Consider the following 27602-nt stretch of genomic DNA (forward strand, 5'->3'; position numbering starts at 1 on the left):
ATATACGTTAACAGTCCACGATGAGTACCCCGTACTCCATGCAAGCATCCGGGGACCTGGTTCCTTCACTCCCTTTCTCCCCATCTCTTAGGACATCGCCCCCCCTCTCCACAGATGATGGCCTGTCCATGAGTGACTTGTGAGAAAAAGAAAGAGAAGGACAAGGAGACCCATGGTCTCTGTCCAGGTTCCTGAGGGACTCACTTCATTTCTGCTCAATTCCAATGGCGAGAAATGGCCACGTGGCCTTTCCTAAATCCTGGTCACTCTGGGAACGAAGTTCCGGTCACGCGCCTGTGCAAAGGGGCATCATTTGAAGGAGGGCTCACAGCCTCGCGCTGGATGGGTGTAGTAATACCCTCTTGCAGGAGGCTGCGATTGCAGAAAAAGTACCTGGCACTCAGGAAGAGCTGGATAAAAATGTACATCGCTGAGCTCAGGGATCCCAGGAGCCCAGGAAACCGTCTGGTCTAATATCCTCATTTCTCGAAGTTACAGAAATAGGCAGAGAGGGCCAGGCACCTGCCCCATCTGTAAAGGGCAAGGTTGGTCCCAAATCCTGCCTGGGATCCTCAAGCCCATCTCCCCCACCTCTTGTTTCAAATGACCTGGTCCAGTTCCTCCTAGGCAGATGACCTCTCCACCTGGAGGCAGGGATGGGGGACAGGATCCCCAGAGGCTGCCCAGCTTTGTGACTAGGTAGGTGTGGCCCTGGTTTCCTGGACTGTCGGCCAAGCAGCCGCTCTGTGACAGCGGGCCACACCCAGCCCTGGGAGGGGTCAGGGGACCGTGGGCAGCTGCCACACTGGGACGCAGAGGTAGGTGCCTGAGGAGGATGGCGTGCCTGGGTTTCCTCCTCTTTTTCCTCCTCCTCTTCCTCCTGGCCAGCACCGCGGCCCAGGGGGAGTACGGCGTGGTCCACGTGGTGTCGGACAACTGGAGCAAGGACTACTGCATCCTCTTCCGCTCCGACTACGTCACCCTGCCCCGGGACCTGCAGCACGCCCCGCTCCTGCCCCTGCACGACGGCACGGGCACGCCCTGGTGCCCAGGCCAGGACTCCTCCCACCAGGCCCACCCCGACAGCTCCGCCAGCCAGCGGCCCCTCCATCGGACCACCGCCATGGTCATGAGGGGCAACTGCAGCTTCTACGACAAAGGCTGGCTGGCTCAGGGCCGAGGCGCCCACGGGTTGCTCATCGTGAGCCGGGTCAGCGGCCAACAGTGCTCAGACATCACCCCGGTGGCCCAGAACCCCCGCAAGCCCCTCCCAGACCTCACCATCCCCGTGGCCGTGCTCCGCTACACCGACATGCTGGACATCCTCAGCCACACCCACGGAGGCAACGGGGTCCACGTGGCCTTGTACGCCCCCCCGGAGCCCATCCTCGACTACAACATGGTGGTCATCTTCCTCCTGGCCGTGGGCACCGTGGCCGTGGGCGGCTACTGGGCCGGCGTGACTGAGGCTGAAAGGCTGCAGCGGCGCCGGGCGCGAGGGGGCGGGGGGCCCGGCGGTCACCCTCCGCAGGGAGCCCTGGCGGCCCGGCGGGGGCCTGAAGACGACGACGAGGATGCGCCGGTGGACTTCACGCCGGCCATGACGGGCGCGGTGGTCACCATGTCCTGCTCCATCATGCTGCTGCTCTATTTCTTCTACGACTGCTTTGTCTACGTCATGATCGCCATCTTCGGGCTGGGCGCGGGCACCGGCCTCTACAGCTGCTTGGTGCCCGTGGTGCGCCACCTGCCCGTGTGGCGGGACCAGCGGCCCCGGCCCGGCCGCCGGGCCCGCCTGCAGCTGCCCCTGCTGCTCCTGGCTGGCCTGTGCCTGGTGGTGACGGCCCTCTGGGTCGCCTACCGGAACGAGGACCGCTGGGCGTGGCTGCTGCAGGACACGCTGGGCGTGGCCTACTGCCTCTTCGTCCTGCGGCGCATGCGCCTGCCCACCCTCCAGAGCTGCGCCTCCTTCCTGCTGGCCCTGCTAGTCTTCGACGTCTTCTTCGTCTTCATCACACCCCTGCTCACCAGGACCGGCGAGAGCATCATGGTTGGGGTGGCCTCGGGCCCGGCAGATTCCTTGAGCCATGAGAGGCTGCCCATGGTCCTCAAGGTGCCCCGGCTGAGCTTCTCGGCCTTGACCCTGTGTGACCAGCCCTTCTCCATCCTCGGCTTCGGCGACATCGTGGTCCCCGGCTTCCTGGTGGCCTACTGTCACCGCTTTGATGTGCAGATCCGCTCGCGGCAGGTCTACTTCGCGGCCTGCACAGCAGCCTACGCTGCGGGCCTGCTGGTCACCTTCTTGGCCATGGCCTTCATGCAGATGGGCCAGCCTGCCCTACTATACTTGGTGTCTAGCACCCTACTCACCAGCCTGGCCGTGGCCGCCTGCCGCCAAGAGCTCGCCCTCTTCTGGACAGGCCAGGTGAGAGCCAAGGCCCTCACCCGGCCTGTGCCAGGGTTCTGCAGTGCCCCTTCCGTTGGTTCTGAGCAGAAGTGGGAGCATGCAGCAGACACCCACAGAGTCTGGGAGTTCGAGGGGGCCACCATCTCTACCCTGGCAGGAGACTTAGACAGCAGCCTTGGGGAGGGCACGGCTGAGACTGTCACCATATCTGAGGATGAAGCCACCAGCCCAGAAGGCCACAGTGACAGCTCTGAGGGTTGGAGCGATGCCAACCTGGAGCCCAATGACCTGTCGAGTACCCCTTCTGGGGCCTCAGAGGAGCTCTTACCACTGATGCCAACAGCTATGCTGATACCGCTCAGGCCGCCGCCCTCGGAGCTGGGCCACATCCAGGCCCAGGCCCAGGCCCACGCCCACGAGGCCAGCCTGCCCTGGACTGGCCTCCACAAGAGGAATGGCCTTAAGGTAAAGAAGAGCATGTCGACCCAAGCTCCCTTGTGAACCAGGAGCCCTGGGACATGTGCCTCTAGACTATCACAGAGCAAAGCCACGTGTGACAAAAATAAATTGGGGCATTAAAGATATTCTGTATCTACCCCACGGAGCCTCTTTGTTTGGTAGGACTGTAAGGAAGCAGTGACCATGGAATCAGTTAATGTAGAGCCTGCAGGGTCCTTGGGACAGACCACATCTGTCTGTCCCTGCAGCCTAACCCCAACCTCATTGCCCATCTTTTTCTCATGCTCACGTCCAATCAAACCATTACTGTTCCTTGATTATGCCATGTCCTCTCCTTGTCTCTTTGCACATGCTGTTTCCTCTAGCTGAGAAACCCTTCCCACCCCAGACAGAAATGCTGAAGCCCAGATGAAACATTTCTAAGCAGCCTTCCAGCGTCAGCTCACATCCACCCTTCCTGCTAAGCATTCTTGCTCTATAAGCATCCTGGACAGCAGCATCACACCCAGTGTGTGTCTGCTGTCATCCACCTGTTGCATTCACAGAAATCAAGTATGCAGCTGCTGTGTACCCCACCCTGTTGGTGGGCACAGAGGGAGTCTGCTATCCAGCTGGGGGAAGGGTGGTGGGGGATGGAGAACAGATAAGAAACAACTTTAGAATCATCTCAAAATGGGGATGGAGAGGTTGGAGCCGGAGTGAAAGAATTTAGGAGACCACGGCTCTAGTTCCCCCACTTCCTTCACTGACCTTGGATAATGAACTGGTCTCTTAAACCCTTTGGGGCTTAGGAGTCTCATCCTCAACATGAGACTTATAATACCGTGTCTATCTGGAGGCAGGAGCATGGACAAGATGACCTCTTGAGGACCCCACAATTCCTTAAGCTTTAGAGTATGTTTAAATGTTGCTTAAGCAGAGGAAACAAACTCTGAGGTGAGGGAAGTCTTGCGGAGGAGTCTATATGGGAAGGGTAGTGTGGGAAAAGGCAGTGGTTAGAGTTCGGGAGCCAGCAGCCTACCAGAAATTCCCCTGATCTGTGTCACTGAGCAAGTGATTTAAACTCATGGTGCCTCAGTTTCTTCACCTGTTGAATGGGATAATAATAGGACCTACCATGGTTTGGGGGAAGTCTGACTGCATTGGCTTACATAAGAGCACTAATGCAGTGCATGTAGGGAGAGTGATGTACATGTTAACTCTTTTTATATTATGCCCTTTTGTGAAAGTAGCGGAAACAGTCAAACCCAACTCCTACAAGCCTTTGAATTCTGGTGTCAATTTCCTCCCCTCCACACCCAGCATGCCTGCCCCGACCACCACCAGGGTGCACACACCAGCCTCCACCACACACATCTTCCTTCTCTCCCCAGGACCTTCCCACCTGCTGGGTCCTCTACATGCACCTTTCTACTCCTCCCTCCCCCAGAATCAAGTCTAACCAGCTTCTTGTCCTTCCAGCCCCAGCCTCAGGGAGGCCTTCCTTGATGACCTTTCTTTAAAAAAAAAAAAAAAATTTTTTTAATATTTATTTATTTATCCGGCTGTACTGGGTCTTAGTTGCAACATGTGGAATCTAGTTCCCTGACGAGGAATCGAACCCCCAGGTCCCGTGCATTAGGAGCTCAGAGTCTTAGCCACTGGATCACCAGGGAGATCCCTAATGACCTTTCCTAAAGCATACGCCGGCCCTAATCACATCACCCTATACCCGGTTCATGAGTTTTCTTGTCTATCCCAGTCACATCAACTTGGTGAGGGCGGGGGCCTTCTGCCTTATTCATCTGTGTGGAACAGGGGCTTATATGTAGCACATGCTTGATTTATGTTTGTTGGAGGAATGAATGAATAAATCATTGAATGGATGAATCAGTGACTCCTGGGCAAAGCCTGGCCATTGCCTGCAGTTTTGACCCAGACAATGAAGTGAATCTGTGCAAGCGAGGCAGCCCTCCTGGGAATCCTCACCCTGGGAATCCTCACCCAGTCCAGGTTGTCATCCAGGCCATCCCCTTCTGCAACCGCAAGAGTGTGAGCCGAGATGGGTGTGTTCTCAACCCACCTCACTTAGTTCTTAAAGCTGTTGTAACAAATGAATGAATGGGTTGATCCAGCATGAAGAGGTGGCACAGTGGTGAAGAATCCTCCTGCCAAAGCAGGAGATGCAGGTTCTATCCTTGGATCAGGAGGATCTCCTGGAAGAGGAAATGGCAACCCATTCCACTTCTTACCTGTAGAATCCCATGGACAGAGGAGCTTCAGTCCATGGGGTCGCCAAGAGTTGGACACAACTTAGCAGACATGCATGAACCTGAATGAAGACCTCAGGCCTCCTCCCTGGGGTCCTGCAGAGCCTTGGGCAGTGTGGAGATGAGACTCTGAGGGGTCTGGTTGCACCCTGGGGTTGGGGAGGAAGAGGGCCAGGCAAACGGCATCTCACAGAAAGCCCCACTCACTGGGGAGGAAGCGTAGCTCCTCATCAAACAGCACCTGAAGGCCAGGCCTGGACAAGGGCAGAGGAGGAACACGGGCCAGGACACCGACCGGAGGTGTTGGCAGTCCCTCCCGCTGGAGTCAGCGGCCATCTGGCCTGGACAGAGGGGCCTCTGCAGGTTCTGGCACCCCCCCCAAGCCGAGGCTGCCTCCCCGCTGCCTACCTGCGTCACTGGACCTGCCAAGGGTAGTCTGCACCCCTCTGCCAGGCCCAGTGGGGAAGGCTGGCAGAGCGGAGGGCTCTTGGTCCCTCTCACCACCTAGACTGGGGGATGGTCAAGAGAGCTCCTCTGTACCGGGAACTTGCAGTCAGGGTGGCTCTGAGGATGCTGGTTCAGAGCTCCCTGCAGCAGGGTGATGCCTGCCTCCAAGGAGAAGATTCTCAAGGGGAAGGTCTGAGGAGGGAAGCCCCCCAACCCCGCCCCCCCCCCAGCTATGTCCAAAAAGATTCAAGGAAGAATGAGTCTGATCCTGTTCTCACTGTTCCACCCAGCAGAGGCAAGCATTTAGAGAACATTTTGTCTATAAAATGGGGGGAATGACACTACCTACCTCGGGGCACTGTGCTAAGTGTTAAACCCTCCAGGGCAGGGGCTGAGCCTGGGCTCCAGAAACCTTTCCGGGCTGCTGCATCCCCTGCTCCTACTCTGACCCCAGGGCCAGGATCCTCTTTTAGCTGCAGGCTCTGCTTCCCTTTGCCAGCCCGCTTCCCAGGGATTGGGTTGAATCCAGTGGCTGGACCAAGCTGTCACCTGTCAAGAGGTGCCCAGAGCCGGCAGCTCCCACCTGAGTACCTGAGGGACACAGGATACTGCACATGTTACTGTACACTCACACACACACACACACACGGGTATATGCACATAAACATGCACACACATCATCCTGTACCCTCAGGCAGATAATGATAGAGCAAGACAGTGGGACCAAGGGCCTGGGCATCTCTACCTGGGCTGGCAGAGAGGTGGCGTCTGATGGCTCTTCTGCCCTCACCTGGCTCCTCCTCTTTTCCTTTCGCCCTCTGAACTCCATCTCAGCATCTGCAGAGCCCAGCCTGTGACAGGTCAAACCTAAAATAGGGGGAACTCCCTGGCAGTTCAGTAGTTAGGAGTTCATACTTCCACTGCTGAGGGCCCAGGATTGACTCCCAGTCCAGGAACTAAGATCCCACAAAAACAAACAAAAGCATATTAAAGGGATTTCCCTGGTGGTCCAGTGGTTAAGAGACCATCTGCCAGTGCAGGGGACACAGGTTCCATCCCTGGTCCAGGAAGATCCTACATGCTGCGGAGCGACTAAGCATGTGTGCCACTAGTACTGAAGCCTGCGTGCCCTGGAGCCTGTGCTCGACAACAAGAGAAACCACTGCAATGAGAAGCCTGCACACCGCAATGAAGAGTAGCCCCTGCTCGCTGCAACTAGAGAAAGCTCACGTGCAGCAACGAAGACCCAGCGCAGCCACAAATAAATTCACTCATTTTTTATAAGTTAAGATAGGACCAGAGCAAGAATGAACTCCTGAGCCATGTCCAGGGCTCCACGTGGCCAGTCCCTGCTCAGGGGCTGTGCTGTGCTCAGGTTACCCAGAAAGAACCAACAGTCACAGCCTAGGGATTTTTTAGTTAATGAGAAGTTTGGTGCTGGAGCTTCTGGCTTCCCTTGACAGTGAGAACCAGCAAGGACTGAGAGATGCTCTATTCCACAGATGAGGGAAGGAAAGCCCAGAGGGGCCCAGGAACTGCCCGATGTCACGCAGCAATGGGACAGCAGAAATAGAACACAGCTCTGGTCTTCTATCTCCTAGCCCAGCAGCCAGGATCAGCTCCCATCCTCAACACCCCTCCTCTCTGCACTCTCTGACCTGCAACATATGCCTCCACTAGGAAAACCCTGGGTCTACCCATGCCTTTGCCCTGTGCCTGCCCCCCCCCCACCAGGAGACTCAGCCTCCATTCTCTTTGAGAAGTAATTGTGTGTATAAGGTTTTGGTTCACCAAGAAGCATCTCCTTGGCTAGCACAGGAGGACACAGCTGGGCTCTGAGTCATTGAGACTTGGAGTCAAAGCTCAGCACTGACATTCACTTGGCTGTGATGCTGGACCACTGGGGCCACCCCCTCTGTGCCTTGATATCCTCATCTGTGAAATGGGCTGCAAAGATTTACATTGTGGGTTTGTCATAAGGGTTAAATGAGGTAAGGTATGTGTGCACGTGGCTAACATATGCTAAGCACTAATGACAGGCTAGATACACATGTTATCTTGTTACCTGATGCCCAGGTTTCAAAAGGAAAGTTTCCAGGGTAGCACTTGGCACACCTCCATATGTCATCCTTCCCAAATCAGCTTACAATTCCTCCTGGATGAGCTCCCAGAAGTGGAGTCATCCTCTCCCCTTGGAATGAGGATGCCCAGCCATGCCCAGGGGGATGTGGTGTGGGGGTGGGTGCCTGGCAGTGAGCAGGGGCACCACCGCAGACCCAGAAGAGAGAACCCTCAGCAGTTAGACTGGAGGGTGGGAGGTTTTGTGCCTCTTTTTTCCTGCAGTGTTGAACATTGCATGCTCCTCTGCTGCCATCTGCTGGTCAGTGATATAAGGGCAGGCGGGCTCACGCCCTAAGGGCTGGCGCATTCCATCAGGAAACTTTGAAATAGTTACAGCGAGGGGTTCAGTGAACTGAAGTTCAATTCAGTCACTCAGTCGTGTCCGACTCTTTGCAACTCCATGAACCACAGCACCCCAGGCCTCCCTGTCCACCACCAACTCCCAGAGTTTACCCAAACTCATGTCGGTGATGCCATCCAACCATCTCATTCTCTGTCATCCCCTTCTCCTCCTGACCTCAATCTTTCCCAGCATCAGGGTCTTTTCCAATGAGTCAGCTCTTCACATCAGGTGGCCAAAGGACTGGAGTTTCAGCTTCAGCCTCAGTCCTTCCAATGAACACCCAGGACTGATCTCCTTTAGGATGGACTGGTTGGATCTCCTTGCAGTCCAAGGGACTCTCAAGAGTCTTCTCCAACACCACAGTTCAAAAGCATCCATTCTTCAGCACTCAGTCTTCTTTATAGTCCAACTCTCAAGTCCATACATAACTACTGGAAAAACCATAGCCTTGACTAGACGAACCTTTGTTGGCAAAGTAATGTCTCTGATTTTTAATATGCTGTCTAGGTTGGTCATAACTTTCCTTCCAAGGAGTTAAGCGTCTTTTAATTTCATGGCTGCAGTCACCATCTGCAGTGATTTTGGACCCAAAAAAATAAAAGCCACTGTGTCTACATTTCCCCATCTATCTGCCATGAAGTGATGGGACCAGATGCCATGATCTTAGTTTTCTCAATGTTGAGCTTTAAGCCAACTTTTTCACTCTCCTCTCTCACTTTCATCAAGAGGCTTTTTAGTTCCTCTTCTTTTTCTGCCATAAGGGTGATGTCATCTGCATATATGAGGTTATTGATATTTCTCCCAGCAATGTTGATACCAGCTTATGCTTCATCCAGCCCAGTGTTTCTCATGATGTACTCTGCATGTAAGTTAAATAAGCAGGGTTGACGTACTTGACTTACTCCTTTTCCTATTTGGAACCAGTCTGTTGTTCCATGTCCAGTTCTAACTGTTGCTTCCTGACCTGCATACAGATTTCTCAAGAGACAGGTCAGGTGGTCTGGTATTCCCATCTCTTTCAGAACTTTCCACAGTTTGTGGTGATCCACACAGTCAAAGGCTTTGGCATAGTCAATAAAGCAGAAATAGATGTTTTCCTGAAACTCTCTTGCTTTTCAATGATCCAGCGGATGTTGGCAATTTGATCTCTGGTTCCTCTGCCTTTTCTAAAACCAGCTTGAACATCTGGAAGTTCATGGTTCACGTATTGCTGAAGCCTGGCTTGGAGAATTTTGAGATGGGTGGTATTCAACAAATATAAAGTACCCATCAGAAAAGTTCTGAAACCCATACTGGGCCTAAGATTAACTCTTTAGAACTGATTGTGAGGACAAGAAGGTGTCCTGGAGACAGTTCTGAGAATATTTTTTAATGTTGCATTTTTTAAAAAATATTTGTTTAATTTTAGCTGCACTTGGTCTTCATTGCTGCATGCAGGTTTTCTCTAGTTGTGGTGAGCAGGGGCTATCACTGAGTACCAAGCACTGTGCTTGAGAATTAAACATCTCACAGAGCAGATAAGAGAAAGGCACAGCCCCACAGCAACACTGCTAGTCCTTTCTGCTGGGAGAGCTATTCACAGGGCAGTCAGTGAAAGAGAGACAGGAGTTGGTGGTCTCAGTTACAACAGCCAAGAAGTGTTCCCCTATTCAGGCTGCTTTATCAGGCTCCAGGGATTTCTTTTCATCACTAATTTATTGTGCTTTGGAGAAAAAGTAGAGAGCACAGAAAAGTAGAAAAAAAGCACAATTACTCTTAAACTTGGGTATATTTCCATTCAGTCATTTTTCCCCCATTCATAGTTTTTTTTTTAAATCTTTTATTTTTTTAAATATTTATTTCGCTGTGCCAAGTCTTTGTTGTGGCATGCAGAATTCTTAGTGGTGGCCTGTGAACTCTCAGTTGCAATCTGTGGGATCTAGTTCCCTGATGGAACTGGATCAGGGATGGAACCCTAGCCCTGCCCCTCCCCTCGCACCCCCAATCCTGACCCCAGATTTGGAGCAGAGTCTTAGCCACTGGACCACCAAGGAAGTCCCCATTCACGGCTTTTTAGTTGTGAGTTTCAATTACAAAGTCATAGCAAAAAATGGATATTTACATTGGCATTCTGCTATGAATATTCTGGGTACCCTTTGAACTTTTATTTGGACTGGGCTATGTAATATTCTATAGCAGATATAACTTCTAGACTTCACATTCTCTTTATTGGATGTTTTATCTCTTTCCCACAGCAGCATGAGGAATATCTTTGGCAGTAAATTTCTTTGCATATTTTAGGAGATTTCTGTGAGATAGATCTAGTAATTTTACCTCTGGGAAACTAAGGGTATGAACATCTTTAAAGATGGTAATGCATTTTGCTAAATTACTTTCCAAATTATGTGTGTGTCAATTTATCCTCTGCGTGTGCTGGAAACTATAGAAGTAACCATTTCACCACACCCTCTACAGCATCTTTTCCAATTTGCTGTGATGAAAAACAATATCACTTTCAATTTGCAGGTCTCTACTTAGTAGTGAGGTTGGACTTTTATTTCCACATGCTGGTTTATTAATGGAATATTCTCTGTCCCTGGGCTTTGCACAAAGTACAATCAATTACAATTTCCTGTTGATTCTCTGCTAGGAAAATCTCTGGGATCCATTTTCTCCTTCTTTCCATTTTTTACAGGCTTATTTCAAAATGTCACCTCTCACCTGGTGATGAGAGGCCAATAGGATCCTTGTGAAAGAAAAGAGGACAACTGTTCTTGGTCCTGTCCTTCTGGCTGAAAGACCTTGGATGCCTTCCTACTGCCTGTCGAGCCAACCCCAGTTCCCCAGCTTGGTGTTTAAGGTGTCCATGATCAGCCTTGGTGTTTAAGGCTGTCTGTGATCAGCCTTCCGACAGCCACTCTTGCCTGCTACAGCCCCCAGCCACCCTGCACCTGTAGTCCTCCACATGTGCTCACCCAGCTCCACGCCTCTCCTCTGCCTTCCATTCACTTGGAATGTGCCCTTGCACCTTCCCCTAACACCTGTGCACATTGATTGTATCCAGAGATAGGCCACACTCTCCAGCACCCACTGTTCAGGGCCCTGTCCAAGGTCCTGGATATGAACGGGACACAGATGCAGTTCATGACTCAGAGGGTTTCACCATCAGGAGCGGGTGGATAAGGGTAAAGATTCAAGCATTCTGGTTAATTCAGGTCCTTTGGCTTCAAGGAACAAGAACCCGTTCAAAGCATCTCAAGCAAAAAGAGGAGCTTATTGGAAGGACAAGGGGTTTCTCAGAACACCAGGGCAAACAGCCCAGTTGGGGCTCATGGGAGTTGGGGATTAGAGAACTGTCAGAAAGCAAAGACACCCTCTGCCTCTCCAGGCTGCCAGGCTCCTGAGCCAGCTGCCTTTGCAAGCTCATTTTCCTCTTGGCTCATCGTGGCACTGGCCACAACTCTGCACCGTGGTCTCAGCTCAGGGATCACCACCAGTGGGCAATGGTCTCTATTCAGACACCATTCTGATTTTCAAGAGAGGAGCTTCACTGGGCTTAGATTTACTGTCTGTGATCAGGGTCTTGTCGTTGGCTGTCGGTGAGCCCACGGGCCCTTGACTCAGCATCTGCTGCTGCTGCTAAGTCGCTTCAGTCGTGTCCGACTCTGTGTGACCCCATAGATGGCAGCCCACCAGGCTCCCCTGTCCCTGGGATTCTCCAGGCAAGAACACTGGAGTGGGCTGCCATTTCCTTCTCTATGACTCAGCATCTACCTCTAGTCAAATCGGCTATGGCTGGAGATGAATGGCAGGAAGGGTAGGGTCAGATAGCACACACAAAGGGTTAACAGAATCTGAATTATGACATGATTCCCTGGATGATGCCTATCCTTATTAAGGTCTAAGAAGCATTGCTTTAGAGCAAGGGTTCTCAAAGAGCGATCCCTGATACAGCAGCGTGAGGCCTCCCTTAGAATGTGTCAGAAATGCAACTTCTGAATCAACTATACTTCAATTAAAAAGAAAATCATCCAGGGACTTCCCTGGTGGGCCAGTGGTTAAGCATTCGCCTACAAATGCAGGAGATGCAGGTTCGATCCCTGGTCTGGGAACTAAGACCCCACAAAGCCTTGGGGCAACTGAGCCGAAGTGCTACAACAGCTGAAGCCCCCAACCCCTCTCCCCACTCTGGAACCCATGCTCTGCAACAAGAGAAGACGCCCCAATGAGAAGCTCATGCACTGCAACTAGCAAGCAGCCCCTGCTTGCCGCAACTAGAGAAAGTCAGAGCCTGGCAATGAAGACTCAGAACAGCACCCCAAACCCCCCCAAAATCATCCATGCCTTCTTAGCCAAACAAACAAAAGAAATGCAAATTCTGAGACGCCCCCACCCCAGGGCCTGGCGGGGTGCCTGGGAAGGAGCTGGGCACGTCACACAGTTCTCAAAGGGAGCCCTGCCCCCAACCTCCGTTTTCCAGAGAAAATTCCCGCTGTCTTTCCACGGTGAAGAGCCAGTGCCTTGCTCCTCACCTGTCACCTGTGGGGCTGGAAGAGAGATGCTCCCTCACAGGCTGTCGTATATGAATGAAAGAGACTGATGCTCACTTGTGCTGGTCAGAGGCAGGTCATCCCTCCCTGTGGTCCTCGTTCCCCTACTCAGGCAACAACGGATGATGTCTGTAGTCCCCTCAAGGACTATGGGTTTTAATGACCTAATTGGTTCCAGTCTATTAGTTTCCTGTGACTGCTGTAACAAATTACCACAAACCAGGCAGCTTAAAACAACAGAAGTTTATTCTTTCACAGTCTGGAGGACGGAATTCAGGACCATGCTCCCTCTGAAGGCCCTAGGGCAAAGCCTTCCTTGCCTCTTCCAGGTTCTGGTGACCCCAGGCATTCCTTGGCTTGTGGCTAAATGACCCCAGTCTCTGCTTCCACATGGCCTTCTCCTCTCCTCTGTGTATCTCTGATCTCTCTCCATCTTTATCATATGAGAACACTTGTCATTGGGTGTAGGGACCCCCTCAGTAATCTAGAATGACCTCATCATCTAAAGAATACTTATTTATTTATTTGGTTGTGCCAGCTCTTAGTCACAGCATGCAGGATCTTTAGTTGTGGCAACGGGGATCTAGTCCCCTGACCAGGAATCGAACCCAGGCCCCCTGTATTTGGAGTGCGGAATCTTAGCCACTGGACCACCTGTCCACCACTGGACCCCACTGGACTACCCACTTGGGGTCTCAGGGAAGTCCCAGGAGGCCCTCATCTTGAGATTCTTAATAGTTACATCTTCAAAGACCCCTTTTCCAAATTAGGTCACATTCACAGGTTCGGGGTGGACCTATAGTTAGGAAGGAGGGCACCACCACCTCACAGCACTGTCCCTGCCAAATATTTGGGACCAGCCTAGGGACAAATAGTAGTGTCTCCACCACATCTCCTCGCTTATCCAGAGTAACTACAAATGACAAGATTTCTGCTTAGCTCCACTTTAGAGCCAGAGGGAGAAGAATACCAAGACACAGCCCCTCTCCTCAAGGAACAGATGGTTGGGTAGAACCAGAGCAGTCCCACCCACAGCAGTGCCCACCCCTGCCTGCAATGTTCTGTCAATTTCTGGAGCAGCAGCTGGAAGACGAGAGAGTAACCTGAGAGGCGGTCAGAGCACCCTGGCTGGTGTTCTAGGAATTGCAGGGCCCCCAGTGATCCCAAGACACACACACCATCCCTTCTGCAGCTTCCGTTCTGCCAGTGCAAGAGGTTTCACGATTGCCAGGACAACAATTAAGAAGAGGACAGTCAGCCAAATGGCACATTCTTGGATCTCAGCAGCTAGCGTTCTCTGCAGCCTGCCTCAGGGCCAAGGGAGATGAGACTTCAGAGAAAGCAAGCTGGTGTCCAGAAAGGGCACATCCCAGACGGCCTCTAATGTCATTAGCCCAGAGATGATGAGTAAAATGAGGAGTGAATAAGCAGCCTTAGCCCCACTGGGCTTCACTGAGAAATACTCCCTGCTGGGCAGCACAGAGCATGGACCGGGGAGAAGGGGAGCAAGAGAGAGGCAGGAGAACTGAGGACTGGGCGTTTGTACTGGAAATAGGCAATCAGGTTAGACTTGGGTTTTTATTTCACTAGTTAATTAGCTGTGTGAGCTTAGGAGAGTTTTTAAAGAGCCCCTGCAAATCATTAGAAAGAGACAGTCAATTCAAGGTGGGGGAAATGGGCAAAGAATTTTGAACCAGTATTTTTCAGAAGAAACACAGATGGAAAAAAAAAAATTACAGAAAGATGCTCGATCTTTCTAGTAATTAGGGAAACAAAACTTAAAACAACCAGAACATGAGTGGAGAAACTGGTGATATCTGAGGAAATCTGCAGTTTAGTTAACAGCTTTGTACCAATGTTAGTGTCTTAATTTTGATCACTGTATACGGTTATATCAGATGCTGAAGGAGGAGAAACCAGGGGAAGGGACTATGAGAACTCTGTATTTTCACAACTTTCCTATTAGCCTAAACTCATTCAAAATAAAAAGATAGGGAATTTCCCAGATGGCCCAGTGCTTAGGACTCCAAACTTCCACTGCAGGGGGCCCAGGGTCAGGGACATAAGATCCCATAAGCCTCACAGTGTAGCCAAAAAATAATAACAATAATAAAATTAAAAGGTAAATAACTACTACTATAACAACAGTGGGTTTCCCAGCTGGCGCTGTTGGTAAAGAATCCACCTGCCAGGTGCAGGAGATATAAAAGATGCAGGTTCAATCCCCAAGTAGGGAAGATTCCCTGGAGGAGGGCATAGCAACTCACACTAGTATTCATGCCTGGAGAATCCCATGGACAGAGGAGCCTGGTGGGCTGAGGTCCATAGGATCGCAAAGAGTTGGACACAACTGAAGTAACTTATCAGTCACACACATGCATAACAACCATAATACAGATATCACTGTCATCCCAGCACAGTGACAAAAATTATAAAGACGAATAAGACCCAGCATTGGAGGTGGTGGTGCTGAGAAGCAGGCTGTAACATGTACTGTTGGTGGGAAGGTGATCTGACACATGCTTTCTGGAGAGCACTTTGGCAGCATCGATTAAAACTTCATGGTGTCTGCCTCCCCCTGGTTCCAGGAATTTCACAGCTTAGTATTTACCAAAACCTTGCATTTGTATTCCAAGAGGCTTGTCCAGTGGTATTCACCACAGTCCTATTTCTAATAACCAGGGACAACCCAAATACCCAAGAGGAAAGGTTAAATGATATAGTTCTTCTAGCCATGAAATACTATACAGCAGGTAAAAAGAATGCACTCCATCCACATGAACAAAAGTGAAAAGTTTTCCAAAGTAAAAGTTACAATTTCATAGATGTGAAGGGAAAGCCCAATAAAGCCATACATTTCTCAGTGTATGTATACAAATGTGTGTGTGTGCTTGCTATGTCACTTCAGTCATGTTTGACTCTTTGCAACCCTATGGACTGCAACCCACCAGGCTCCTCTGTCCGTGGGGGTTCTCCAGGCAAGAACACTGGAGTGGGTTGCCGTGCTCTCCTCCAGGGGATCTTCCCAACCCAGGGATCAAACCTGCATCTCTTATATCTCCTGCATTGGCAGGTGGGTTCTTTACCACTGGAGCCACCCATATATTCCTACCCCAAAGTCAGGAACAGTAGCCTCTTGACTGACTGAACTTCCCACTGGAGAGGACAGTGGTAAGGAGATTGGGGCAGGCAGGGGTTGAGCCAAGGGGGCTTTTATTTTTGCTGTGTTCTCTGAATTTTTAACATGAAAACTCATGTATTTCTTGTGCACATTTTTAAAATAATTCTCTGACCTGCAATTTCCTGGTCTTTGAAATAATAAGGTTAGTAGTACAATGTTATATTCCTATTACATATGTATAAAATAGATAAGCAACAGATATGTTCTAGAGCACAGGGAATTATAGTCATTACCTTGTAATAACTTTTAATGGAGTCTAATCTGTAAAAATGCTGAATGATGATGCTGTACCCCTGAAACTAATATAACACTGTATCAACTGTAATATAACACTAATCAACTGTATTTTGATTTTAAAAATTTAAAAATAAATACATAAAGGGGCTTCCTGTGTGGTCCAATGGTTAAGACTCTGCGCTTCCACTGCAGGGGGCACAAGTTCAATCCCTGGTCTGGGATGCTGCATGTTCCGGTCTAGATAAATTTTAAAAACTGAATAAATAAACTAAATAAAGGGGTTGAGTCCCTCCAAGGTTACTTCCCATTCTGAGTTTCTTTAACTGGAATCTGAGACCGTGTCCTATGTTGTCCCGTCCCCACTCTGCCCCCACCAGCTTCTCTCTAGTCCTCACACTTTCCAGCTCATTCCTGACTTAGGACTTTTGTGCCCGCTGTCCACCAGCTACCCCTCACTCCACCCCACTCCAGGCTGGCACACACTGCTCCCCACATCTTCATGAAGCTGGTTTCTTCTAGTTATGTACATCTTAATGATCACCTCCTCCGGGAGGCCTCCCTGACCACCCAAGATAACAGTGAGGGAGGAGAGAAGGGCAGGGCCAGATCAGAGAGGGCCTCAGAGACTTTGGAAAGGAATTCAGATTTCAACCTCAGGCAGGTGGAAAACCTCAGGAGGGTTTGAAATGCTGGGAGTGGGATGGGGTGGGAGGGGAGGGATGGGAAAGGGGGAGGGGTGGTGTGAGGATGGCTCCACCAACTCATCAAAGCCAACATCAGTCTAAGTCTTAGTTGTTGTTCTTTAGTTGCTCAGTTGTGTCCGACACTTTTGTGATCCCATAGACTGTAGCCCACCCTCCCCTGTTCATGGGCTTTCCCAGGCAAGAATACTGGAGTGGGTTGTCATTTCCTCCTCCTGGGATCTTCCCGATCCAGGGATCGAACCTGTGTCTCCTGCGTCTCTTGCATTGGCAGGTGGATTCTTTATCACTGAGCCACCAGGCAAGCAAGTCTTAGTAGAATAGGAAATAAAGGAAGAACCTGACTTTAAGCAATTGAGGGCCATCTCAAAGTAAACAGAGCTCCAAGAGAAGTGAAGGGTCAGAGTGAATCTATTTCAGGTGAGTCTCCTGTTAAATTACATTCACACTCTGCAATACAGTGTTTTTCCATTTCCTGAATAGATAAGTCAGTGCTTAATCACTCAGTCACGTCCAACTCTTTGTGACCCCATGGATTGTAGCCTGCCAGGCTCCTCTGTCCAAGGATTTTCCAGGCAAGAATACTGGAGTGGTTTCCCATTTCCTCCTCTGGGGATCTTCCCGACCCAGGGATCAAACTCACAAGTCCTGTGTCTCCTGCATGGCAGGCAGATTCTTTACCGCTGAGCCATTGGGGAAGCACCCTGAACAGGTAATGTCCCTCCCAAATTCATTTATGGCAGAGTGCCCTGTACTCACCTCTTCTCAGATCCTTGCACTGAAACCCAAATTTATTCTCAGAAAATGTCTCAACACAATAATACATTTATCCTTCCCTTCTTTCTCTCTTTTTGCCTCTCTCTTTTTCTCTCAACAAGGTTGTATATTGTCACCCTGCTTATTTAACTTATATGCAGAGTATATCTTGTGAAATTCCAGGCTGGATGAAGCACAAGCTGGAATCAAGATTGCCGGGAGAAATATCAATAACCTCATATATGCAGATGACACCACCCTTATGGCAGAAAGCAAAGAAGAACTAAAGAGCCTCTTGATGGAAAGTATAAGAGGAGAGTGAAAAAGTTGGCCTAAAACTCAACATTCAAAAAACGAAGATCATGGCATCTGGTCCCATCCCTTCATGGCAAATAGATGGGGAAACTATGGAAACAGTGAGAGACTTTATTTTCTTGGGCTCCAAAATCACTGCAGATGGTGACTGCAGCCACGAAATCAAAAGACTCTTGCTCCTTGCAAGAAAAGCTATGACCAACCTAGACAGCATATTAAAAATCAGAGACATTATTTTGCCAACAAATGTCCATCTAGTCAAAGCTTTGGTTTTTCCAGTAGTCATGTATGAATGTTGGACTACGGACAGTTGGACTATAAAGAAAGCTGAGCGCTGAAGAATTGATGCTTTCGAACTGTGGTGTTGGAGAAGACTATTGAGAGTTCCTCGAACTGCAAGGAGATCCAACCAGTCTGTCCTAAAGGAAATCAGTCCTGAATATTCATTGGAAGGACTGATGTTGAAGCTGAAACTCCAATACTTTGGCCACCTGATGCGAACAGCTGACTCATTGGAAAAGATCCTGGTCCTGGGAAAGACTGAAGGCAGGAGGAGAAGGGGATGACAGAGGATGAGATGGTTGGATGACATCACCGACTCAATAGACATGAGTTTGAGCAAGTTCCCGGAGCTGGTGATGGACAGGGAAGCCTAGCGTGCTGCAGTCCATGGAGTTGCAAAGAGTCAGACATGACTGAGCGACTGAACTGACTGACTGTTTTTCACTCATCTTCTTTTTACTAAACTTCCTAAGATGTTGGCTCCTTCTTTTTCTTTCCTCACTTAGTGAGATTTGCCATCCTTAGATAAATCCAGTGGGCCTTTATTGCTGGTCCAGCCTGCTCTTCCTGAGTGGCCCTTGGGCTTGGCTGCATCTTCCATCACTTTGGCTGCACGTGGCTTCCCAAGTCTGGCTTCCCCAGGCTTGGGGAAAACTTCCAGGACTCTCTCGCTCTTCCTTCTTTCCCACAAATCCAGTCTCATGAGTTGCAAATGTTTACCTGCAACTCCCTTGGGTGGAGAAGTAAGGGTCGTGGGTTCCGAACAGGCTACAGAGAGGGCTGGGGGAGGGTCAGCCAGGGACTCAGACCCCTTCAGATCTCTCCCCTTCTTGTGTCTGTTTCTCTTGGAGGGACTGTCTCCATGAGGCTAGAAACCCTGGCCACCGGAGCAGATGGGAGCCTCTTCCTCTAGTTCCAATTAGAAAGAACCTGAAGATCAACCCTGCTTGGATCAGGCGCCCAGTTGCAGGACCAGAGGTGTGGCCACCATCACAGGGCCCCCTGATCAGAACCACATGGTTCCCATGGACAAAAGGGGTATTTCTCCTAAAGAAGAGGACATCCTCATCCTAGAAAAAAGGAATGAGTCTAAAGCTGACAGAACAGGGGTGTCCACACCACCCCATTCTGATCATCTGCTGCCCTTGGTGTGCACGAGGGCTGGTTCCTTAGCAGCAGGACGACCTTGGGAGACCTGGCTGGTCTCCCCAGCTGTTCTTGCTTTTACCTTCTCTACCCAGATGCTGCCATCCACAGCAGGTGCCCAGAGCACACTGGCTCCCAACTTCAGCGGCCCTTCCTCAGGGCACCAAGGACCCTGGATGCTGACAAATCTGACTTTTTCCAGCAACCAGCCCTACACAAATAAAGTTATTTAAAATTTTTTTAAAAATTTTATCCACCTAATTTATTTTTATTCATTTTTGGCTTCACTGGGTCTTCTTTGTTGTGCAGTCTTTCTCTAGTTGTCGTGAGCCGGGGCTGCTCTTCTTTAAGGCGCTCTGGCTTCTCATTGCGGTGACTTCTCTTATTGCAGAGCCTGAGCTTTGGGGTGCATGAGCTTCAGAAGTTGTGGTGCATGGGCTTAGCTGTCCCATGGAACGTGGGATCTTCCTGGACCAGGGATCAAACCCGTGTCCCCTGCATTGGCAGGCAGATTCTTTACTACTGAGCCACCAGGGAAGTCTGAAAGTTATTTTCTATTGTAAAATGTCAGATTTGGAAGGTCAATTGTCTCAGAGAATGCATCATTTGTATACAAAGCATGGGCCCACATTTTTCTCCAGGATGCTTCTTTTCAAAGGGTCAGAATTTTTTAGAGCTAAGCAATCCCCTGAGGGTCTTTTATTTCCCTCATTTTACAAATGAGGCAACACACACAGAGAAGTCAAGTGTTTTACCCAGTAAAGCCAGCTAGTTAGCAGCATCAGCCATAAAGAATCCTAGAAATTAATCAACAATCAGGGTTTCCATCTGATGTTTGCAAACTATTTAAGAAAAATATGGTAACAAAAACTTCTTTTGGACAGGTATGGCTTTTTTAAGACTTAAGCTTAAGTTTGGGGGCGGGGGTTAGCTACATGAATATTAAAATGAATTTTTCTCTTTTGTGCATTCATCTACAAAATGTTTTATCTTTTACATCAAATAGTAATGAACCTTGGCTTCACGTTTCTCTGCCCTTCACCTCCACCTCTGGAGTCTGAAGCAAACACTTCAGGGCACCAAGGGAATTGGGGCAGAAAAATTCTTTGTAAAGGAGTTACTTTAGTCATCGGTCACTTGGATTATCTAGTTTGAATATTCATGTGCGTCTTCCTTAAAGAGACAAGCACTCCTAGAGTTATCATATTTGGTACAATTTTTCTTCTTTAGCCTGTTCATAATTTTGATTCCACATCCCAAACCCAAAGTCATCGGCCCTAACTTACCAGAAGAAAGCAGTTATTGTGGATGAACATGCAAAGCACGCTGGCCCTGAGATGCTATTGTGGAACACAAAAGCCCCTCTGTGACTTTGTGAGAGCCAGTCCCCCACATCACACAGCAAGAAAAAGGGCACGCACTGTGCTCACGCTCTGTTTAACCCTCCTGAATTTGTAAACAACTGAGACATAACACAAACAAGTAGTTTCTTTTTTTAGCTCGCTCATGTTTTTAACTCAATAAAGTGTTTGTTAATTAACTTCATGAGCTTTTTATTTTTTTAACCCCAGATTATCCCGGTATTTGAATGGACTCCACTGGCTAGTCTGGATGGGATGGTTTCTTTGAATACGGGCTGACTTCTGTGTCTAGCAGTCCTGTGTATGTCCTTATAGCAGTCAGGTTAGGCTGGATTATGGTGCAATAACAAAGGATACCCAAATCTCAATGGTTTGACAGAAGTTCACTTTCCTCTCATGTTACATGTCCTGTGAGGATCAGGAGGGGGCTTGGAGTTCATGGTAATTACTCAGGGACCCTGCCTGAAGGAAGCTCCATCTTACCTGTCCTTCCACACTCGCCTCAGCAGACAGAGAGAACTCTCGAGGGACTCACACAAGCAATCAAATGCTCCAGCCCAGAAGTGACACCTGTCACAACTCACTGGTCTGAACTGGTCACATGACCATACACACCAGGAAGTCCAGCTCCCTCTGTGCTCACCAGGCCTCAGCACAGACACACACACCATTCACAAGCATCCCCCCTTCACACTGTGTCCAGGGGAGAAACCTCTCTGAGGAGAAAGTGAAAGTGTTAGTCACCCAGTCACATCCAATTCTTTGCGACCCCATGGCCTGTAGCCCACCCGGCTCCTCTGTCCATGGAATCTCCCAGGCAAAAATACTGGAGTGGGTTCTGATTTCCTTCTTCAGGGGGATCTTCCCGGCCCAGGGATCGAACCCAGGTCCCTTGCGTTACAGGCAGATTCTTTACCGTCTGAGCCCCCAGAGGGCCCAGTGCCAAACCAGTCGGTCAAATACTTAAGTACCAATTATGAGCAAGGCCTGGATGGGACTAAGGAATAAAGACAATCAAAGTCATAGAAGTGGTTCACCTAGTTTTTCTTGTTGTTGTTTTGTTCTGGCCGTGCCTCATGGCTTGTGGGATCTTAGTTTCTCAAGCAGGGATGCAACTCAGGCCCCTGGCAGCAGAAGCACAGAGTCTTAACCACAGACCGCCAGGAAATTCCAAATTTTCACCTAATTTTTTGGTATGTGAGTATATCTCAGTTATTTTCAAAAACTGACATGTTCCTCTGTGGAGGAAAAAAAGTCAGAGGTGCTTCTGACATCTCCCGGGTAGAACCCAGCAATGCTGTTACATGTCCTACAATGCACAGGATAAGCCCCAAGACAAAACTTGTTGTCTAGAGTTCTTCCAGGCACATAAATCTGAGCCCAGGTCTCATACCTCCCTCCTGAGCCTACTTAGAATCATGAGACAAGGTCCTGGATAGACTCTAAGGTTGCCAGGGTTGAGAAGTCCTGTATTAGAGTAAAGCCAAGTTCACATTCGGAAAACACAAAACAAAATAAATCCCCAAACCAAAACGAGCAGAAGTCTGCCTTGAGTTCAACCCCTGCCTGTTGGATTCACAGGGAGGTTGTGGTTCCAGCTGCTGAAATCACATGGAAGCGTCCACGAGACGGGCTGCAGCCAGGCCCTGCAAGCCATGATGACCCAGATCAGGAATCTGATCAGGGCTTACAAGGGGCCTTGACTCTCTGAACGCCCATTAGCACTTTCTCCCCAGCAGTGGCAACCAGATGATGTCAGATGTTGCTGGGGGTGAAAGCTCCCCCACCAGAGACTCTGCTTTAATACAATGTTCAAGTTTGCTAAGGGTACCATTCTAGTCGTGCTGCAGAGGGCCAAACCCTGGACAAAGCACTAGAGGGTCTGATTTTTAAACCCAGCTCTGCCATTAAATCACTCACTGCCTTTCCTTTTTGGGCTTCTGCTTCTGTATCTCTAAGGTGAGAGGATCAAACAGGACAATTCCTGAAGTCTGTTCAGAGCTTCCTATTGTTCTAGGGCTTGGCTTCTGGAATTTTTCTTTCCAATAAATACTGTGCCAGTCATAGCCTCACCCTCTCTCCAAAGAAACAGTGGAGTATTTCTTTCTTTGTTTGTTTATTTTTTTCTTTTTTTAAAGAGGAGTTGTTTTGATAGTAGAGGGATAGTGATTTTATTTATTTACTTATTTATTATTTTGGCCACGCCACTCAGCATGCAGGATTTTAGTCCCCCCACCAGGGATTGAACCCAGGCCCTTAGCAGTGAGAGGCTGGAGTCCTAACCTCTGGACAGCCAGAGAATTCCCAGAGTGAGGATTTTGGCTGCACGGTGACACAGACCAGGTGACAGAAGCCACCTGGACTGATGAAGGGACCAAAGAATGTGAAGGGCGGCAGCCACGGAGTAAACAGGAGGAGGTTGGGGAGAGGCACTGGCAGGGAAGGTTCTGAATCCACCAAAAGGCATTTTCTGGGCTGACCCCACACTGAAAAGTTATCTGTGATCCAAGGAATAAGAAGAGGTGGGCACGGGCTGCTAAAAGGTTTTTGGAGGAGAAGTTAGGAGAAACAGCAAAGTACACACAGAAAATGCTGGAGCAGTGTACCAAGAAAGGGAAGGAATTGTGTGTGTGTGTGTATGTGTGTGTGTGACTGTTGTATCCTCACTAATGGCAAGAGAAACTGAGCCATTTCAATTCAGCTTGAATCTGCCTACGAGCTTTTAGAAAAAATGATCACAGGATTATTAGGTTTGTTGGTCTCTTAAAGGCCTCTTGACCTTGTTCAGCTGTAATCAAAAGACAGGGGCAAGAGGAGAGAGGAGAGAGAAGCCCCCTTGCTCTTTACCATCCACATTTTCTCCCGGTCCATCTCAGAATCCAATAAAGCCTGACAGTGAACTTGAAAAGGAGTGAGAGGTATTTAATAAAGGGCTGTTCTGTCTAAACAATGATTCAGGAATTTTTGGAAGCTGGGAGAAACAGGCTGTACAGCTTTTCCACTCCAGGTCCCCTAAAGAGGGTTTGTGCATGTCTTTTATTTGTCTTAGTTTTGAACCTGCTTGTTTTTTTTTTTTTTTTCCTTTTCAGCCACATCAACACTTCTCTGTATTGCTGATAAACTGAGCTCCCAGGCTTTGTTCTATCCCACAGTCTGCCCCTGTTCCTCACCCAGCTCCTCTTTTATTCATCCAGGCTGCCAACCCCTCATCAGCTGTTTATGAAGAACCTACTGTGTGTCGAGTACTGTATTACAAGCTGAGGATACAAAGGTGAACAAAATACAGTCCAGGCCTTCCAGGCATCACACTCAGATGGATAGGTACATAAGCAATCACCCCCAGTGTGGTAAGTGGGTCTCTCGGGGTAACACCTGGCCTTAAAAGGCAGGTCTCAGGTGAGCCTTCTGAGGCGGGAGCACTGGAGTTAAGCTTTGAAGGGCAAATAGAAGCTATTTGGGTGCTAAAGAGAGAATGATCTAGGCTTATGAAATGTTTGCAAGCAAGAGAATCTGGTGATCCATTGATGTGTAAAGTTATATTCACATTGAATATAATGTGATTGGATAGTAGCATTCAGTGAGGACCCAGGCCATGTCTGCCAAGCCAAGGCAGTGTGTGTCTGTTTCAAACCACATTATTGAATATACAATGTTGATTTACTAACACTGAGTTCACAGCCAACAGGGTCTTCGCAGGTGGTGCTGGTGGTAAAGAACCCGCCTGCCAGCGCAGGAGGCCTAAGAGACGCAGGTTTGATCCCTGGGTTGGGAAGATCCTCTGAAGAGGGCGTGGCAATCTACTCCAGTATTCTTGCCTGGAGAGTTCCATGAACAGAAGAACCGGCGGGCTACAGTCCATAGGGTCACAAAGAGTAAGACAAGACTGAAGCAGCTTAGCATGCACGCACGCACAGCCAACAGCCTGTGACTAGTGCCTGCTAATGCTTTTCTAATGTACGCATTTTCTCCATGAGGCACATCACACCCTTCTCACGCAGAGAAACATTAGAGCCATTTTAAACAGCAAAATCACCAGCAAAACCCACAAAACCACAGGAACTGTGGTACTAAATAGATGGCAGAAAGGACACTTGCTTACGGCGTGAGAGCTGAAAACAGGAGTGAGGCCTTGCTGGACCTCAGCTAGGAATGCGCGAGGTTGGACCAATCACATTTTCTCCACCACTGCACATACACACAAATGACCGCAGAAGTGCCACGAGTATGGGAGAGGGTACAAATACGTTTTAGGGAGTAGCAAATTCACAGATAGGGAGTCATCAATAATGAGGATCATCTGTATTTCAGAAACATCAATACAAACCCTGAAATTCTCACTACTGCCAATTACCATTGTATTCAGTAGAATATTTTGATTTGGGGCTTCCCTGGTGATCCAGTGGTTAAGAATTTACCTTGCAAAGCAAGGGACACAGGTTTGATCCCTGGTCCAGGAAGATTTCCACATGCCGTGGAGCAACTAAGCCTGTGCAACACAACTACTCAGCCCATGTGTCACAACTACTGAAGCCTGCCTGCCTAGAGCCCATGCTCTGCAACAAGAGAAGCCACCACAATGAGAAGCCCGCACACCACCACGAAGAGCAGCCCCTACTCGCCGAAACTAGAGAAAGCTTCCATGCAGCAACGAAGACCCACCACAGCCAAAGATAAATAAATAAATAAAGTTTGAGAAGTAACAGGAAAACTACCCCAAGGGGAGTAAAAGAATATTTTGATTTCTCCTAGAATGCAAGAGAAAGGCATACGTGAATTTGGAGCTACCAGTGGATTTAAGACTAAAGATCTGAGAGTCTTTTACACACTGCTGGTGGGGATATAAACTGATGCAGTCACTATGGAAAACAGTATGAAAGTTCTTTGAAAGATTAAAAGTAGAATTGTCATATGGTTCAAGGATTTAACTTCTGGGTATTTACCCAAAGAAAACAAACATACTAATTTGAAAAGATACATGCACACCAGGGCTTCCCAGGTGGCGCTAGTGGTAAAGACCCTGCCTGCCAGTGCAGGAGACCTAAGAGACGTCAGTTCGATCCCTGGGTCAAGAAGATCCCCTGGAGGAGGGCATGGCAACCCACTCCAGTATTCGTGCCGGGAGAATTCCATGGACAGAGGAGCCTGGAGGGCTACAGTCCATGGGGTCACAAAAGAGTCATACACGACTGAAGTAACTTAGCATGCATGCAGCATATGCACACCAATGTTCAATGCAGCATTATTTAAATAGCCAGGCTCAGATGGCAAAGAATCTGCCCTAATTCAGGAGACCTGGGTTCAATCCCTGAGTCAGGAAGTTCCCCTGGAGAAGGAAATGGCAACCCACTTCAGCACCCTACACCAGAGAATTCAGTGGACAGAGGAACCTGGAGGGCTACAGTCCATGGGGTCACAAAGAGCCTGACTCAGTCATGACTACTACACATGTGACATGACAAGATATGGAAGCAACCGAAGTGTCCACTGATAGATGAATGGATAAAGATGACATGCTGTGCGTGTATCCTTATATATATACATACACATATGTAAAATGGGATATTACTCATCCATAAAAATAAAATAGAATCTAGTCATATGTGACAACAGGGATGAATCTGGAGGGCACTTTGCTGAATGAAATAAGTCAGAGAAAGAAAAATACTGTATGATCTCACTTGTACGGGAACTCTCAAAAACAAACAAACATAAAACAGAAACAGACTCAGATAGGAAGAAAAAAATGGGTGGTTGTCATAGTGGAGGGGCGTGACGTTGGCAAAATAGGTGAAGGGGATACAGAGGTACAAACCTCCAGTTGTAAAGTAAATAAGCCATGAGGATGTAACATACAGCATGAGGAATATGGTCAATGATATCGTAATGACTTTGTATGGGGACAGATGGTTATTAGACTTATACAGTGATCAATTCACACATATGCAAAGTCAAATCACTATGTACTGCACCTGAAGCTAACATAATAATGTCCATCAACTGGATTTCAATTTTTTAAAAAAAGACTAAAAATCTGGGAACTCATAGAAAGCTACATTACACTGAAGCAGTGTTTAAAACGGACCATCCTGAGTCATTCTAGAAGGAAAGCCAGCCAGAGGGTGACTTACAGCTCATGCCCTGATGCCAAGGAAGCCAGACTACTGAACTAGCAGACTCATTTCCGACTGGAGCAAACCAAAGTGCCTCAGAGCCCCAGAGAGTTCTCTGTTCTGTCAGCTGTCAGCAACTACACTGTATTGGTCTATGGAGGAGCATCAAAAAATCACGGTGTCTTGAGTTGCCACTTGCTCACAGAAAGGCAGCAGACTTTGCCCAACAATGTGTTACAAGAACAGCCTAGGCAGCCAGCGCTTCAGAATTTTCCAGAACCAGTGATAAATAAGTTCCTTAAGCTGCTAAATCCCAGAGAACCTCTGGGGCAAGGATTTACTTGAAATGCGAGACACGCAACAAGAAATTTTATTTAATATTTAAAAGCGTAGGTCGTCTCTTATATAGGAACAAAAGAAGTTCCAGAACACAGTTTTCCCTCAGAGTCTCATCTCGTGGCTGTCCCACTGACTTCATGGAGACTTCCCTTGCTCAAAAAATCATAATGTTTAGAATTTTATTTTTAATGATATTTCATGTATTTTAATTGCAATACTGCATTCTTTTTTGACATTTATTTATTTATTTTATTTTTGGTTGCCCTGCCCTGAGTCTTCATTCCTGCACGTGGGCTTTCTCTGTGGTGCAGGGGCTCTAGGGTACACGGGCTTCAGTAGTTGTGGCCCACAGGTTAGCTGTTCCACGGCATGTGGGATCTTCCCAGACCAGGGATCGAACCCCTGTCCCCTGCATTGGCAGATGGATTCTTATTGACTGTACCACCAGTGAAGTCCTAGAATTTTATTTTTAAATAAATATTTTATTTTTAAATAATGTATGCCATAAACTGCCTGGGTGGTACCTAACGCCAAAGTTTTTTTGTTTTTTTGCATTTTTCCAATTTTGTTTGAATTTAATTTTAAAAGGTGGATTTTATTTTTATAGTAGTTTTAGGTT

At 48.7% G+C, this 27602-nt stretch overlaps 1 protein-coding gene and 1 long non-coding RNA gene across 2 annotated transcripts; one reads left to right on the forward strand and one right to left on the reverse strand.

The window, feature by feature from the left end:
• The first annotated feature begins 357 nt into the window (after positions 1-357).
• Positions 358-2951, forward strand: SPPL2C (signal peptide peptidase like 2C). Its single transcript, XM_043900965.1, has one exon. It carries the CDS (start codon positions 836-838, stop codon positions 2906-2908), a length of 2073 nt encoding a protein of 690 aa, XP_043756900.1. The 5' UTR covers positions 358-835; the 3' UTR covers positions 2909-2951.
• Positions 2952-6560: 3609 nt separating this feature from the next.
• LOC122693513 lies at positions 6561-25959 on the reverse strand. The gene is made up of 3 exons (XR_006340931.1): positions 25949-25959; positions 20358-20365; positions 6561-6683 (listed from the first exon to the last, which is right to left on the reverse strand). It is a non-coding gene; the product is annotated as an uncharacterized LOC122693513 (long non-coding RNA).
• Between the last annotated feature and the right edge of the window lie 1643 nt (positions 25960-27602).

Source organism: Cervus elaphus, chromosome 5 (genome assembly GCF_910594005.1).
Source record: "Cervus elaphus chromosome 5, mCerEla1.1, whole genome shotgun sequence".
Lineage (NCBI taxonomy): Eukaryota > Metazoa > Chordata > Mammalia > Artiodactyla > Cervidae > Cervus > Cervus elaphus.